At 38.9% G+C, this 17,797-nt stretch overlaps 1 protein-coding gene across 1 annotated transcript; it reads left to right on the top strand.

The window, feature by feature from the left end:
• Positions 1-230: 230 nt before the first annotated feature.
• Positions 231-16,853, top strand: ALDH7A1 (aldehyde dehydrogenase 7 family member A1). Its single transcript, XM_068666770.1, has 18 exons — positions 231-458; positions 561-614; positions 883-948; positions 2,624-2,704; positions 5,548-5,671; positions 6,256-6,388; positions 6,979-7,023; positions 8,040-8,117; positions 8,731-8,828; positions 9,833-9,874; positions 11,309-11,403; positions 12,339-12,423; positions 12,726-12,832; positions 13,563-13,679; positions 14,125-14,222; positions 14,387-14,460; positions 15,414-15,489; positions 16,344-16,853. Exons 1-18 carry the CDS (start codon positions 285-287, stop codon positions 16,396-16,398), a joined length of 1,602 nt encoding a protein of 533 aa, XP_068522871.1. The 5' UTR covers positions 231-284; the 3' UTR covers positions 16,399-16,853.
• Positions 16,854-17,797: the final 944 nt, after the last annotated feature.

Below are 17,797 nucleotides of genomic sequence, written 5' to 3' on the forward strand. Positions count from 1 at the left end.
TTTATAGCCATGCTTTGTTTACATCACCGAAATATGATTTTCACTTGAAAACAAGGGAACCAAAAGCTCCCAGAGGAGGCCCGGGGGCCGGGCTGGGCTCTCCGGCTCCCCGGGCGGGCCGTGGGCAGGCTGGGGGCCGGCAGAGGGAGCCGGGGGAGAGCCGGGAGGTGTCAGGGGGGGGGAACCGGGAGGTGCCGGGGGGCGCCGCCGGTCCTCGCCAATCGCCGCCGGTATCCGTGGGGGCGGCTCGGAGGCGGGGCGGGCCGGGGCCCATTGCGGCGGCGATGCTGGGGCTGCGCCACGCTGCCGCCTCCCTGCCGCTGCTGCTGCCGCTGCGGGCGGCGGCCGCCATGTCAACCCTGCTGGTGAGCCAACCGCGCTACGCCTGGCTGCGGGAGCTGGGCCTGCAGGAGGAGAACCCGGGCGTCTACAACGGGCGCTGGGGAGGCAGCGGGCAGGTGAGGCGGGGGGAGCGGGCGAGAAGCGGGGGGGAGGCGGTGGTGGCGGTGGTGGTGGTGCCGTGCCAGTGACCGCCCGCCTTGCGCTCCTTTCTGCTCTAGGTGGTGACGACCTACTGCCCGGCCAACAACGAGCCCATCGCCAGCGTCAGACAGGTAGGGCTGCCCCAAACACCGCCCCGGGGTCGGGGGCTGCCCTAAAGGCTCGCCCCCAGCCCTCCCTGCCCGCTAGGGACCGGCCCGTGGTTCATCCTTCCTCTCCCGAGGGGCTGCTGGCCCCTCTGTGAAGCCTTATCCACTAGAAATGTCCCGTGCTTGAGTTGGATGCTCAATCTTTTATTTTTTATTTTTTTATTTTTTTTGGGGGGGTGGGTGGGGAGCAAATCACTAACTTTGTCTTTGATCTGCTTCTCTGCCTACGTAGGCGAGTTTGGAGGACTATGAAGAAACAGTAAAGAAGGCTAAAGAGGCATGGAAAGTCTGGGCTGATGTAAGGGAACAGAATTATCTTTTACGGTGTTTATCTTTGAACGCGTGTCTCTGGCATTTAAAGGCCTATTTAAGTTGACCTGCTGGTTGAGGGTGTAAAAACATGTTCATGTTCTATACGTTGCATTGAAGCAAAAATTTGTAACGAGGACCAAGAAACAAAGCCAGACAACTTGCATTCATTACATTAAGGTACAAAGATGAGGACATTGACTTTGCGCACTGTTTGCTTTGAAAAGCCTGGCATCTTTACGCAGGCTTGTGCCTGTAAGCCATCGCCAGCAGGTCTGCTGAAGTTCAGGAACCTTGTAAGCGAGCACGTTATTGCTCCGGGCATATTTAACTTCATGTTGCAGCATGCTTTCTCCTGCGAGAGTTTCGCAGAATATTTGGCTATCTAACTCCTGGTGATAGTCTTGCTTTCAAGGGGTAAGGAAGTCTGATAGTTTTGACTGCACTTTTTTGACCACCAGTCAAATCTTGATATTTCACAAAAGAGCTATGTTATTCCAAAGCGTTAGTGTTATGTTGCTATATCAGGTTAGAGCTAAGCTCTGTCTCCTTAGGAAGCTGTAGTTCTCAGTGTCCCAGTACAAGCTATTTCCAGGCATCATCCGTTCTCTTGCTGGCCATACAAAGCTTGTTTTTACAGATACCTGACATTTCTTTGATGAATTTTGTAAGGTATCATGCATTCTGTGTACTTGATCCAGCAAAGTAGGTTGCCTTATCTAAAGAGAACAAAGTTTAGGACAAACACAACAGCTTTCTTAGGATATGTTAAAACATGCTCTTTTGTTACAACTTCTGAATATGTTAGTGAGTGGATGCCAGCTCATAATGTGTTTGGAGATAATTTGAAAGCAGTCTACAATAAAAAAGAATCAACAGATCTAATGCTATAAAATCTCATCTAAAAGCTGTTTGGTTTTAGTTTGTGATTTTTTTTGGGCTTAATGAGCTTGTCCAAAAGATTTTTACTGTGAAGACATATGTTGGTATCATTTATGCATTCCTCACTTCTCTTCCCAGCTACCTGCTCTTTAGCAGTTTTTAATCCTGTAAGTGTTGTATGTGTTTTATGAAAATGGCTTATTATTGATTCTAGCCATAGATTCTTATTTAACATACTGGTACCACATCAAAAAATGTATTAATATTTGGTATGTGGGTTTAACTTTTCTAAGAATTGAGGCTTCTGTCTGTCTCAGCATCTGCTAACAAAATAAATGTCAGTAGCCATTGTTAAATTGAAAACAAAGTTTGAAAATATATTAAGTACACTGCAGAAGCTCAGAAACCTTTAAGAATGCTTTAAAAAATGCTTGTTTCCGAACTCCAGATGATTCTTCTGGGGCCTTGTGAGTGGTGTAGCTGAACACAAGTATTAGAACTAAGAACTTGAAATCTGGCTTCTTCTGTCAGTATTCAGTGGAATTGAAACTTTGAACAGGCATAAATATGTGCAGTGTTACTAGTCACTGCAAGGTAGGAGTTTGTTGTAAAGCAGATAAAAATGAATGCATGATTAGGAGGAGAAGGGGGGGAAGAATTACAGCAACCAGTGATCTCTTGCTACAGGGGTAGCAAATGAGCATAATGTTTGCAGCAGAAGTCAGAGATGTTCAATCTCAAATGCATTCTTATGTTTTCTTTTTTTTTTTTTTTTTGACTAGATCCCTGCACCAAAACGTGGAGAAATAGTACGACAGATTGGCGATGCCCTGAGACAAAAAATCAAAGTTCTAGGAAGCTTGGTAAGGTGTTTTAAGGAGCAGCCTGACTTTAGAGGGGGAAAAAAAAGGTCAAAACTGTTTTGCTCTTGTTTTAATGTACTACTCTGCAATACTAACCTTAATAACAATTAAAGTGCTGTTGGTTCTGTTAACTTGCATAAAGAACTTTAGATTAAAAAAAAAAGTATTATAGCATTCTGACACCCTACACTGAAAATGGTATTTCTTGTTGGGGGAACCAAGTGTAATTTGTTCTGAGCCTGTAAACTGAAGAGAGTTACAACTGCTGCCATGCTGTTTTCCCACTTGCCTGCCAGATAGAGCACCATCGTATACTTAAGATATCCTGAAAAAGATCTTTCTCTAACATAGAGCTTTTAACCTTGAGCCCTTTTCTGGTGTTCTGCAGGGTTTTGAGAATTGACATGTGGAGGTATAAGGCTTCAGAAGGTGAGATGGTCTTAATGAGATCTTCTTGCAGTGCTGTGTAGGATGTAAAGGTTGAAGGACCATTCCTTTAAAATGCTCACTAGTTACTAGGGAAGAAAAGGGGACAAGTGGGGAGCTTGCCACTTTCCTTTTACAAGACTTGCCAGTATGTGCTGCTATTCAGAAACAGCTATCCTTGAATAACTCCATGTGTAGTCAAACCCATACTGTTAACCTACAAAACTTTGCTCTGCTGGTTCCATAGATGCTGGCTCCCTGTGAGAGTTTCTGTGGTACAGAAGTACATTTGTATTCAAAAACGTTATAGCTTCCCAGTGTGTGGACAGACAGCAGTTTGTATGTTCCTTAGAGAAACCTTGTTGTGTGTTTGTAGTTTTCCCGAATAGATAATGAGCTCTTCCAGGATAGGGGCTGAATCTCAGGGTGAAAGCTGTGTAGTAGGTGTCCAGGTATTCAGACTTCTCTTGGCTGTAGATTTTGAAACTGACACATGTAAAAGTGAGCAGTATGGCAACTCACCTTTACATGTTCAATTGAGACTTTACAGCCTAGCCTCAGAATGTCCTTGCCAATTGTTCAGATGTATTTCTAATACTTCCACAGGCTCAACAATTTGTTTCTGATGCCTCTTGATAGCTGTCCACAGGGGTTTTTCCTTCTGCCTTGAGATGGCCAGGCATCCTGTTTGCTGAGTGTCGTGCTCAGATTCTAAATGATTTGTTCCCAACAAATAATGTGTTACATAAAACCTTTATATTCTGGTCTCTCCCTTCTCAAATGTCTTCCCTTTCTTTAGGATGAAGCAGAAATCAGATGTGCAGTTTTCCTGTGAGCAGAGTAGCCTAGCAAGGATTTGGAACCACAGGCATCATAGCAATACCTAGAGATGTATTTAGTCAGCTTTATTTTAATCTCTGCATGGAGAATAAAACCTTATGGCAAGCATTGAACCCGACTCCTCGCTTAACAGCTTTTTAAAAGTGCAATCCTCAGCCTAAAGTGGTGGGTGATACTTGCATAAAGTTACCTGTAGATATCATAGCATCCCTCCAAAATTAAGTAGGAGTAAATGGGTAAGTTTCCAGTTCCTAGGTCAGTAAATTTCCTTACTTATGGAGGAAAATATCTTCAAGTATCAACTTACTCTCATCGGCAAACAGTATGTCTGGTGTGTATGCATACATGCTTCTAATAGAATAGAAAGCTATAGCTTAGGACTGACTTCTGAAGAAAAGGGAATAAAAAACTTGTTACTAAACACCTCACCTGGGTCACTAAAGGACTGAAAATGAGCAGTTGTTTTCTTCAATGTTTGAAAATTGTAACTCTCAAACTCACTTTGAGATGTTATAAAATTAGTAGTTTTCTTAAGAAAAAATCTAAATTACTTATGTGGCCAAAAGGGCTAATGGGATCCTGGCGTGCATTAAAAGGAGCGTGGCCAGTAGGTCAAGGGTCCTCCCCTTCTACTCTGCCCTGGTCAGGCCTCACCTGGAGTGGTGTCCAGTTCTGGGCTCCACGGTACAAGAAAGACAGTAAAAAGACTTCTCTGGAAAGAGTCCAGTGGAGGGCCACAAAGATGATACGGGGCCTGGAGCATCTTCCTTATGAGGAAGGGCTGAGAGACCTGGGTCTGTTCATCCTGGAGAAGAGAAGACTGAGAGGGGATCTCCTCAATGTATATAAATATCTGAGGGGTGGGGGACAGAAGGATGTAGCCAACCTCTTCTCAGTGGTTTGTGGGGATAGGACAAGGGGCAGTGGCTGCAAGTTAGAGCACAGGAAGTTCCTCACTGACATGCGAAAGAACTTCTTCACGGTGAGGGTGACGGAGCATTGGAACAGGCTGCCCAGGGAGGTTGTGGAGTCTCCTTCTCTGGAGATATTCAAGGCCTGTCTGGATGCCTACCTGGGCAGCCTGCTCTGAGGAACCTGCTTTGGCAGGAGGGTTGGACCCAATGGTCTTTCGAGGTTCCTTCCAACCCCTACAGTTCTGTGATTCTGTGATTTTCTTTTGCTGGAGTAGAGGAATCCCTCCTTTCCAATTTATTTCACACCTGATCCAAAGTGTATGCGAATGACCTGACAAAAATGTTCTTTGAGCCAAAGCTGTGAATCTCATTGTTGGATACGTCTTTAAATATATTAATTACCTCTGCTGATTAATTTCCTATATTAATTTCCTTCTATTGTATGGGAATGTGACTCTTAATCTGGTTGTCTATTGTTTTTTTTTTTCTTTAAGCTGTGAATATTTTAGGATAGGTGAATCTCTTCTATTGAAAAAATCTGCGTTGAATCTTACTTGGTGTACAGATAAACCTAATAATAGTAGGAGACAAAAAGTACTGGAAACGAGTATGAATTACAAAAAAAAAAAAAAAAGAATTGTGTCTTGTACTTAATGTTTTCAGGTCTCATTGGAAATGGGAAAGATTTATGTCGAGGGTGTTGGGGAAGTACAGGAGTATGTTGATGTCTGTGATTACGCTGTTGGTTTGTCCCGAATGATTGGTGGACCTATTTTGCCTTCAGAAAGTAAGTATGTGTGCAAATTTTTTTTTTTTTTGTATTACTGAAGGAATGGGGTTGTAATATCCTAAATATATAGTGACATATCTCAACAAAAACTCTGTGCTATGAGTTATTTATGGAGCATGTTGTCTAGGAACAGATGTGCTGTTAGGCAGTAACACCACTGCCAGAAGTGTCTGTCCTATGACTTGTATCAAGTGAGGCAAGAGATTTCTCCTCTGCTCTCTGAAGCATTAGATTCTCTTTGCCATATCAGTAGTGAAGGCGGTAGAGGAAAGTATGTAAAAAGTTTGTCGGTGTGCTTAGATCTGAGAGGCCTTTTGTTGGTTATTGATTAGTAAGCAACCAGCATTCAGTTAACTGAAGAGTTAAAGTAGAAAAAGTTCACGCTGCCACGTTACTATTTTTTTTTAAAGTCTAGTTAATCGTGTTCCAGTAGGCTGAGCTTGCAATACAGCTCTCCACAAGCTAACGCTCTGATGAACAGAGGAGTGCTGCGAAGTCCCTTGTTCACAGGGCTTTGTGATTTCCTTTTTGAAAAACGTTCAGGGGTTGCGGATTGTGGTGTGTTGTGTCTTTGCCTCCAGGACCTGGCCATGCACTTATAGAGCAGTGGAATCCTGTTGGCTTAGTTGGAATCATCACGGCCTTCAACTTCCCTGTCGCAGTTTATGGGTGGAACAGTGCAATTGCAATGATCTGTGGAAATGCTTGCCTCTGGTAAGATGCAGCTCTCCTATGTGCTAACAGTATTTTAAAACTGCAGAGCTATTATCTCAGACATGTACTTGTTATCAAACATCACTTGTATCTGTGTGTTTGATTCCATTTATGTAGGCTTAATTTATTTGTATTCTTAATGTTCACTTGTAGTCAAAAAAAATTTCTTTTATGGTAACCTCAGTAACATTTATTAAATGTTGAGATCCAGACCTGCACAGGGCTCAGGCAGATGGCAAATTAGTGAAGAAACAAGGTTTAGGTCTTGCAGCACTGATATTAACAACAGAAAGAAAAACACTTTCACAATTGGTACAGTTCAAATTAAAAATTTAAATTATTGTATTGTCAATTAAGTAATTGACTTTACTTTCTCTCTACACTCCAGCTTCACTGCCATTTAACTGCTTCACTTAAATGTCTGACCTTGCTCTTGTTCATGCTGAGCTCAGTAGGAGGTCTGAATGCTCAGCTGTGGACAGAAACACATGAATTGTCTTAACATATATCTGATAACCAGCCTAAGTTTGCTGTATTTGACATACCATGAAATTGCATATTTAAATTATTATTTTTTTTTCCCCTTTTAGGAAAGGTGCTCCTACAACATCCCTCATCAGTGTTGCTGTTACAAAGTGAGTTCTGGTTTCTTTGCTTTCTGTCTTACATTTTAAACAACTTGTTTTCTGTCTGAGATAGTGCTCAGTGGTAAGAAATGCTTTCTCTTGTTACATAAAACGTATACAGTATATATAGCATGTTACCTGTACCATTACCATCTTTTCTGGGACCAGTTCTGTGCTTCTCCTGAAAAAGGTGTAGCTCTGTGTCTTGCTTCCCTGTAAAAGATGAATTGCTCACGAAATTCACCTACCCATAATCACACACTCATGTTTCAGAATAATCTGTTTATTTGGGAGTCTCAGGCCCACATCAGCACTATTTTTTTTTTTGTTTGGTTGGTTGGTTGGTTTTGGCAAATTCTTCTGTCTGTGAAGATGTGTCTCCTGAAGATGTGTTCACACAGTCCTTATTATCCAAAACTAGTAACATCACAACATACCTTTCCAGGGTTCAAAACCCATTCCTGATACAGAGAACTCTGAAGCATAGTGTCATAGTGGTACATATTCTAGGTTTATTGCTACTTTGTTTTACTTTATTAGCATTTTAAATACTTACCTACTGCAAGCTAAAAATAAGATTTATTTTTATATTCTAAATATAAACAGTCCCTTCAAAATAACTAACTAGTATGTCTTGTAGCTTTAAAATGGGCCTCAAAACATGGCCGCAAGCTACCTGTAAGTATTTTAAGTAACCTCATGAAGTTATATGTCTCTTTCTAATGATGAAAGACTACATATGGCCAGAAAGACTACATACGGCCACTGATGTATGTTTCTCTGTGCCAGTTGTGTGGATACATAGGGGATATAATTTTGAGTCTTACTTCTGCCTGAGCAGTGATTATAACACCAAGGTCCTTGAATGGAGAAGCGTGCACATTTTTTACAAGCTTTTTAACTGCAAGACATTTTTTTTTAAATCTGATTCTTCTTCATTTGCATGGTCAGATAGTTTTAATGGCTCATTGCCTTTTATGTGCACCTGTCAGAAATCTCTGAAATTTTTGCATCTTTGATTCTAGGATAATTGCCAAAGTCTTGGAGGATAACAAAATACCTGGAGCAATTTGTTCTCTGGTCTGTGGTGGAGCAGACATTGGGTAGGTAACATTTCTTGTGTTTTGTGAATGTGGATAGAGGACAAATATTATTATTGAAGGGACTCCTGGTTTTAAAATTAATCCGATCTCCAGGAGTTGCCTGTACAGGCATGTACAACATAAAATTCCACTAATCATATACTTTTTTCACTTTCTTGCCTGTTAGCCTTTCAGACCACTTGTAGAGGAGAATACTTCGCCATTTGCCATGCTCACGTAGGGACTGTGCACTTGCATATAAGTGCAAAATGAGTAAAAGTGTTCCATGTGATTATTGCAATGTGAAAATTCCTAATACAAATACATACTTTTGAGAGTTTCAGGAGGAGAAGTGAAAAAAATAAATATGGTAACCATTAAAAATCATAGGTGTGCTTTTCTTCTTAGGGAACACAACAATGGGAACTGATCTCACTGTGTAGCTTGGGCTGAATTGCAAAGTTAATACAGGTGATGAACTTACAGTTTGGCGGGAAGCAGTTGTTCCTCTTTTCTGAGTGAGAAGCTTTCCTGATGTCTGCTCAGTCACTTAATTATGTTTGGTGTATGTGAAAGGTGTGAGTGTCTTTTCCAGCTGTTTGCTCTTCTAATAAATGTATGTCTTGTTGTGCAGGACAGCAATGGCAAGAGATGAGAGAATGGACCTGTTGTCCTTCACTGGCAGCACAAAAGTGGGCAAACAAGTAGCGCTTATGGTTCAGGAGAGATTTGGTGAGTGTCAGGGATGGGATCTTTTCTTGTTTTGTTTCCATGGTTGCAAAAGGTAGGACAATCCCATATTATTTTAAAATTACATCTTATTTCACTTACCTCCTTTGTTATCTTTTTTTCAGCTTGATGGGAGTAGGATGAGGAAACAGCTCAGAACTAGCTGTTACATTTTTCATTTAGTTCAGTCACAATATCAGGATTTTTTTTCCCAAGATGTCCACAAATCCGTGGTCCTGCAGTTAATTTGGAGGTTTCTGTAGCTGTATTGTATGGAGATTTACAAATGGACAGATGGGGCCTATGGTCTTTTGGCAACTCCTTTCATGGAAAAACACTCCTTTGGCTTCTACTCCTTATAAATGCGGGAGAAAAGTTAGGACCTTTGAGGTACCATATTTGTTTCAGATAATTCAAGGATGCATAGCTGTGAGTCCATGCACAGCTGCTGGATTCTAACTTTTTAGTTAGAAGTTTCATCGTGAGCAAGACTTCCTTATTTTGCATATTTGAAGTTTGTTAGTGTTGAAAAATTCAGAACACCTTGCAAAGGTTCACCTAGATGTAGATTGTGATTCTTTCTCTTAGATTTGAGATAAAACAGGTGCCGTAGAAATACACAAGCCTGCTTAAGTGTTATTTTTTAATTTATATATTTCAGTCTGAATAGTAACTCCTCCTCTTCTTCATCTGCCTCATACCATTTATCGTGCAGTTTGTTTTGCGTTCTTCTTTTTCTTTTCCAGTGCTATTTTCACCTATTTTTTAAAAAAAGCTTTTTTTTTTGCTCTAGCTGTTCTCCAGGTATTTTTCTTCACACTATGTGATAGATGTAGTATTCAGTGTAATTTTCTACGTTAACTAGTGCAATTAGTTGACTACACTGTCTATACAGAAGAATACATGTAATGAAACCTAGCTTTAATTAGAGATGATTTTACTGAAATGTACTAAAATGTGCAATAAACACATGTGCAATTGATATAATTTTTGTGTGTTTTTATTAGGCCGGAGTCTGCTGGAACTGGGAGGAAACAACGCCATTATTGGTAATATGCAGTGTAGAAATTTAGTCCCATAGATGTTATTTGAAAGTTAGTATATAAATGTTCATTGCATTTTTATTTATTTATTTATTTTTACACTGGGGGGTTTAAAAAGTCCTTAGTGGAATGTGTTTGTATTTTTTTTTCTCTTTCTGTCTTCGGTGTTCTTGAGGGGTAGTGCTTTAGGATGAAAATGAGAATTCAAATTCACATTATTACTTTTGATTTGAAAAATGGAATTGGCGAAGCAGTGGGCATCAGTAATGTGATGTGGACAATGCTGCTAATGAAATTTGGATCTACTCTGAATGTGACAGTTTTAGCATTTTAGAGTATAAGTACATCTACATATATATGTAGGCATACATGTATATATATGACACCTAAGATAGTATTTTACTTGAAAGTAAATCATGTAGGTATTCATTTCAGTAGCCTGTTTTACAGGTTCATGTAGTTTAGGGCACGTTCTGATTCCCAGATAAGCATGACACAAGTTCTGTAACACTGAGTGGTATGACAGAAAGAAAACATAGACCAACTAAATACCTAAGCTGCTGTTCTAAGAAGACCATGTTACAGCCTTCTTTTTCAGCTTTGCTGTGAATTGAACAAATGTTGTTGCCTATCTAGAATATTGAGCACTTTTGAAAATCTGGTATGATCAGTTTCTTTTTTCTTGCCTGTGCTGTTTGGCACAAAGTAGCGTAAACTTGTTTTGTCGTAAGAGAAATGTTTCCTTTTTCATATAAAAGTCCTGCTTTTTCTGAAATTGACTTTGAATGATTACATGAAAATTGCTTGCTTGGACTTATTTCCAGATTTAGTAATAGTTTTGGACACTTAGGGAATTCTGTGGGGCTGGTTAAGCGGAATGATATATTGGGGGTCTTCTGAGGCTTATACATACAGGCTTTGATACAAGATTCTGATGTCTTCTAGACACATGAATTTGTTCAGCTCATTTGTGTTTTACACTACTGTGAACCTGTGCCTTACAGCTACCTTTTTTTTTTATGCTATCAAGATATCCTTTACCATTGTTTCTTTATGCAACTAGACTTCTTCTCATGGAGGGAAGGTGAAGAAGTAGCAATAAATTGCTTGTAATTTTTTGGATTAAAATGAAGCTGAGCTACTTTGCAAATTCTATCATGATAGGCTCTTTAGTTCAAACTCTTAGGTTCAAAGCTATGTTTATGTCCAGTTGCAGGTGTCTAATTCCAGGTACAATGGGAGTTTTGAAGTGTTTTTGTGTATCTTAGTGTACTATGCTAGTGCTGCCATTCCTAATGCTTCTTGAGCAACATATCAGAGTTTATTATGTTCTGTCTAGTGTTTTTGGTTTTGTAAGTTTAGAGAACCTTCAGCACATAAACATCAGTTTTCATCTTGTCTGTTTTTTTTTAAATAACATTGCGATGTTTAACTTTTAAGTGTTTGAAGACGCAGATCTGAACCTAGTCATCCCATCTGCTCTATTTGCTGCTGTGGGAACAGCAGGTCAGAGGTGCACAACTGCCAGAAGACTGGTAAGTAACAGTGTCTGAACTTGTTTGGGTAGCTCTGACTTTAAAATTAATTCCAAATTTGTTCAGAAAATGCTTATCAATTACTAATATTGTGGAGAACAACAAACAGTATTTTTTAGACGTTTTCATTCTGACTAAAATCAATATGATAGGAAAATATGACGGCAGTTTTTCTGGCAGATGAATTATAGTTTGTCACTATAATTCTAATTCCAGAGAGTTTTTTTTTTTAATTTGTTTCTCACATGGTCCTAAAACTTTAAAATTAAAACTCATCATAATTCCTGTATTTCTCTTCTGTTGCATTGCAAGAACTCATTCCTGTGTGCCTGCTTCAAATTATGGTTTGTGGAGTTTAAATTTCAGCCGTGCAAGGGTGCATGTGTTGCTTGCATGTTTTTTCCTTCTTTGTTTTTTTTTTTACCAATCACTGAGCAAATTTAAATGTATCACATGTGTTTTTGTATTTTTTTTTCCTGAATTGGGTTGATTGGGTAAATTTTTGTAAATAAAGATGTGGTTTAACTTTGTGCAGATAGGAGGGATGGTAATTCCTCAAATTACAGCAAGTATTCGATAATACTCAATAATACTCAATATACTTGAGTATTCGTACTAAAATGCTTAGCTTAAGAGTTTACAAAATGTGTGGGTATCATTGATCTGTAATGCGGTTAAATTAAAATGTATTTTTTTTCTTTGATTCTTTTAAATCTTCATGATTTGCTTTCATGGTGGTGCTAGCTATATTTATATATCAGGCTTTGCTCTTGTGTTTATTTTCACATATGGTATTTGCTGAATAAGAGTAATAATACTCATATTATTATTTTCTTTACTTTACTTTACTTTACTGCACTTTCTTCATCAGTACATCAGGCTTAGTGGCACAGGCTTCATTGTCTTACAGCCTTCTTACCATGTTTTGTTTTTAGTTCCTCCATGAAAGCATCCATGATGTGGTGGTGGAAAAGCTTGCAAAAGCCTATGCCCAGGTCCGCATTGGTGATCCATGGGATTGTAAGTAGCTCTTTCCAACTCATGGCCTTAGGAGACACATTTCTGTTTGCATCTTTTTGTTTAAGTTCCAAAATGATTATAGATCAAAGATACCTAATTTTAGCAGTTTACTGGGGAATGGTTATAGCTAGTTTAATTCAGAATACAAACCCTGAAATGGAGAATCCAGCTACTACTGTTACTGTTCATCTTGGACAGGTTAAATAGTTACTCTCAAAATGCTATGATAAAGAATGTTATAAAAAGTTGTCCTGAAAGATTTTTTTTGTGTGTGTGTTTTGTTTTTTCTTTGTTTGTTTTAGCTGACACTCTGTATGGGCCTCTTCATACCAAAGAAGCAGTGAAAATGTTTCTTGATGCAGTAGAACAAGCAAAACAACAAGGTGGCTCTGTGGTCTGTGGTGGAAAGGTGACTTACTTTTATTCTCCCTGCTGCAGTTAGTCTTCTAGGAAAGAAATACAGCAACATGATAGCTTAGGCCAAGATTTTGGTTTGTCATGTCATCCATTACAGGATGTTATGTTAATCAGTCAAAGAATGTCCGAATTGCAATCCTGTGCTTAGGGTAAAGATAGCTCTACTTAGCTCTACTCCAAGAAATGGCAATGAGCCTTTGTCCATTCAGTCACGTGATGAAAATACAAATGACAATGTAACAAAGAAAAAATACTGTTCTGTGACTGGATTCACAATGTCAAACTTCAAGAAACATTAGAGATTCAAAAAGTCACTTGGTCATCTTCATCATATGTGATGCTTAACTCTCCTGGACATAACGACCTGAGAATTCTTGTTTTTACAGGCATCTTTATTCCTAGTGCCTTTAAAATTCTAATCAGCTTAGAAGTAGGAGAAAGGAACTTGTGTGTTTTTTTGTTTTTTTTTTTTTTTTTAACAGCTGGTAGACTTTGAGATTTGGTTATCTGTTTAGTAGACTAAGTAATACCTCTATATGTTAAACTTGTAAGCAAGAGTAAAATTCAAGTTACCTGCTCAGATGGTCTGACCTCCGATGTCTGATTGATAGGTACAGCTGTAGTAACCAAAATATGAATGATTCCCTTCCTTCAATGGTATCAAGCAGGATACTGGTTTGGCTGAAGTTAGTCAGTTGTTTCTTCTTTTATATATTTTGAAGGTTATAAATCGCCCTGGAAACTACGTTGAACCAACCATTGTGACTGGCCTTCCGCATAATGCACCCATTGTACACACTGAGACATTTGCTCCCATACTGTATGTGCTGAAATTTAAGGTAAAATAGCAATGTAAAAATAGTCTTGTGTCAGGGATCAGGGATTTCAGGAGAGCAATTTCTGATGTGTCATGTTCATGCAATTGTCCTGACAGTTCAAAAAGCACTAACCATAGGTGTGTACTGTGGGACATGAACTGTAATAGCTTACCTCACTGTGTAGCTATATTTATATATTTTCTGTGAAGAACACTGCAGTTAAGATGAGAGTCCGTACAGGAATAGATTCTTGTTGCTCATGTCTGCCTCCTCTAGAGTAGGTTATGTTTTTCAGTGCAGTCAGGGGGAATATTCTATCTCTGACTTGCTGCATGTGTATGTGCCGAGTGGTACTTAGTGTATTTGTATTCTGGTTGTAACATTCTGGAGTTTTCCTGACAGAGCTTCTTTTTAACTGCTTTGCTTTGAGAAGGTGTGGTTTAGCTATTGACATGCTTCTTTATAGGAGGAAGAGGAGGTTTTTGCCTGGAATAATGAAGTAAAACAAGGTCTTTCCAGCAGTATCTTTACCAAGGATTTGGGAAGGATTTTCCGATGGCTTGGGTATAATTAAAATTATTTTTCTACATTCTTGAAATATAAGATTGTTGTATTTTGTGTCTTTTTATGTCTGTACATACTGCTAGTTGAACACTTTACAGCCCTCATTTTAGGGAAGGAGCCTTTCCTGATCCGCAGCAGTAATTGTGTCCTATCTCTTTTCATAGGCCAAAGGGATCTGACTGTGGCATTGTGAATGTCAATATCCCAACCAGTGGGGCAGAGATTGGTGGTGCTTTTGGTATGTTACTTGCACTGTATGCTTTCTCCTTTCCTTTAAACAATGCAATTCACTGGTACCATTTCTACAGAGTTGGTATTATTCTTAAGGTTTCTTTCTTTTAATGCTGAGTGGATTTTTTAACTAATGACTGTATGAGCTTTTCATGCAAAGAAAAGCTTCAGGTGGAAGTCAAAGCATTGTTACCGTAAAGTTAGTGTAGCTTAGATGTCATCTTATTTTTCAAGACTTTAATCAGTCCATTTAAATGACTAAATCTGAAGAAATGAATGAAGTTATTTTCAAATCACACTGCTGTAGCAGAAAACAGAAAAATGACTGGAGGTAGTTGGGTTTCATCTTTTAAAAATATATGGAATACTTAAAAATCAAAGACTGGTGTCATTTTGGTTCCTCCATTAAGGTAATGTAACTCAGAATTATGTTCTGAACTTTTTTAGAGGTATGTCTGAGTGGAAAAATGTTTAAAATGGAGTTTTAATTAAAGCAGTCTTGAACATACTTGTTATATATACTTGTGTATGTTTACAAAAAAGTACAGCATAAAGTACTGATGCGAGAGTCTCGCAAGATTTTTGCCTTTCTTTTTTTATATACAAAAGAAAATGGGATAGGAAAGAAGAAATATTCATCTGATCATTTAAACAGTATAAGAACCAGCACATTCTTGTACAGTTGTCTCACATTAAAATATGATTAAAACAGCATTCTCTGGTGCCAGTGTGGTGAGACTTTCAACTTTGGACAGATGGTTTTTAGATTGAGAACAGGGAGAGAGCTAGCTATGTGAGCTGTACGTAGCAGTATTCTGGTAATTTATTTCAGGTTTAGAACAAGGAAGAGGGAATAGTTTACCCCATGAGCTTTTACAAATGTCTCACCTCCTGAAGTTAGTCCATATTTCCATGCTCCAGCAAATTTTCATGTTTTCATTTATAACCTTTCTCCTACAGGTGGTGAAAAGCACACTGGTGGGGGAAGAGAATCTGGAAGCGATTCATGGAAACTTTATATGAGACGGTCAACTTGGTAAGGCAGACATTTTTAATTGCATATAAGTGTAAATTACAGATAGATTTGCTAAAGTCCAAAATATATAAATCTGTGGCTACAGGAGGTTATCTACACTAAGTGTGAGATAATCATGTAAAAGTGTAGTTTTTCTTTTTCATCATGTAAGAATTTACAACTGTGTTCCTAATAGAAGATGATTTCTTTAAAGACCTATGTTTATTCACCATTCCTCAAAGGGAACACCTCTTCCTACAGAATAGGGCAATTTGTAAGAGCTGGAAAAAGAGTTTATTCTTTAAACATGGTTTATTTATTTAATATTTTTTTTATTTTTTGTTTCCCCTCTTGCCTAATCTTAAACCAAGCTAGAAATTAGATTACTGGAAACTTTCAGGAAATACGTGAAGTGGCACCCACAGAGAGGGGGCCATTATTGCCAATGGGATGATAATTTGTTGAAGTGTTGGGTATCTTTCCATGAGTCTGATGATGGTTAGCCTCTAGCAGTTATCTTTCCCATTCCCTCCCTGGCATTTTCCTTTGCTAACTTGGTTACTGTGTGAAGACATATGAATGTGAGAAATCACACCTTGATTTCCTATATGGATGTTCTGTTGTTAAGAGATGAAATAAGGGATTATGCTTCAATCTACAAAGGAAGAGAGCACAGGGAATGTGGTCTTTCCCTTTACGTGGATACTGTTCTGGAAACTGAACTAAAGACAGCTGATGACTTTCAACAGACAAACCATTCCCAGAAGTCTTTCATATCTATTTAACAGCAGTCAGAAGCAATATACTTGGGAAGTGGGCTGCATAATCTGTCCCAGTGATTGAGCTTCATCTCTAAATACTTGTTTCTCTTCCAGTACAATCAACTACAGCAAGGATTTACCTTTGGCTCAAGGAATCAAGTTTCAATAACAACGTTATGAATGGTCATGCCATGAACTCCTAACATTTCAGAACCATGCACCTTCTAAGCCCCATGGCGAAGAAAATTAATTGCCTAAAACTTGGCTGCATCAATGATGATTCTGTCAAAAATCAGATACTCTAAAATTGCTTAACTTTTAATGTATGAAATTACTATTTCTGTCTTCAACTGAGAAATCCGTGGTCTTTGGGAAGAAGGGAAGGTAACCAAAATTAGCAAACTAGGATTGAGGTCGCCTGGATAGTCTTCTGTTGCCTTATCGTTGTACTTCAATATCATCATTGTCTGTATCTCTTTCCTCCTTACAATTTGCTAATTATTTCCATCCAGTGGGTCTATACTTCAAACTACATGTTGAGTTTCCTACGGTTACCTGGTGCTATGGGGGGTGGGCAGTGCAGCGCTATTTTTCAATGCATAAATAAACGTACCTTTTGTGAAATTTCTTAGGCTTCTAGGTTTTTTTGCTCACTATTTTGAAGCAGAAACTTTGAGCAGTCCATCCATTTCCTCTCATTGAGCTGACAGCTGGGAGGAACGTAATTCAGCTAAATGAACCACTTCAGTTTTCTGCATCTTTTTTGGAAAGGAAGCTTTTGCCCCATGTGTTGGGAAATAATGGGAAAGATCAAGGGTTATTGCAGGCTTGTGTAACCATCTCTTAGGCTAGAAGGTTTGAGAGCTGATTGAGGTTGCCATGGCCCTTTTCACATCCTTCAATCAAATGAGCTGAAGAACCAGATGTGCAGCCAGGCGGGAATACTTTTCTATCAGGGATTTGCTGTGGAAAGGCAAGTTGTTTATATGCAATTTCAAATTAGGTGGCATTTTCTCATGGAGACTGAAGACTACAGACACTGGGAGGTCATTTGGGAGTCTTGCTCAGAATGCAAGGCAAAAAAAGGCACAGTGCTCTTATGCTGATTTTTTCCACTGAGTAACTTCAGAGATTTTTTATGCATTACTTTTGGTAAAAAATTCTTTTCCACTAGGTCTTACATACATATCATGCTTCCACAATCTCTGAACGTGGCAGAACCGTTCATTTTGAGCTCAGATTATAGGACACAGATGTAGCTTTATATTTACCTTGATTCTAAGATTTGACATATAGCAATGTTGTCCAAACAGTGTTAGAGACCCAGCATCGTGCAACATCAGCTGTTCTTTCATCATAATTTCTAGTTTTAAAACAAATAGTGTTTTAAATTTGCATCTGTATTATGGAAAATCTTTCGAGTGGCACTTCCTAAAGAGCAAACAGTAGGCAGTTAAAGTTTTTTCATACTAGAGATCATGAGTCTCTCACATTCAGGTGAACTCTCCTGAAGTTCTTTGTGCTTGGCCATTTAACTAGGAAACAGATTTCTTGAAAGAAATTTGCAC

This window comes from Anas acuta, chromosome Z, assembly GCF_963932015.1.
Source record: "Anas acuta chromosome Z, bAnaAcu1.1, whole genome shotgun sequence".
NCBI classification, from domain to species: Eukaryota; Metazoa; Chordata; class Aves; order Anseriformes; family Anatidae; genus Anas; species Anas acuta.

Excerpts from the sequence above, each read along its gene's own strand:
- ALDH7A1 (XM_068666770.1), top strand. The coding sequence starts at position 285 with ATGCTGGGGCTGCGCCACGCTGCCGCCTCCCTGCCGCTGCTGCTGCCG. Across the intron at positions 459-560 it reads GCTGGGGAGGCAGCGGGCAG|GTGGTGACGACCTACTGCCC; the intron begins GTGAGGCGGGGG and ends TTTCTGCTCTAG. Across the intron at positions 14,461-15,413 it reads AGAGATTGGTGGTGCTTTTG|GTGGTGAAAAGCACACTGGT; the intron begins GTATGTTACTTG and ends TTTCTCCTACAG.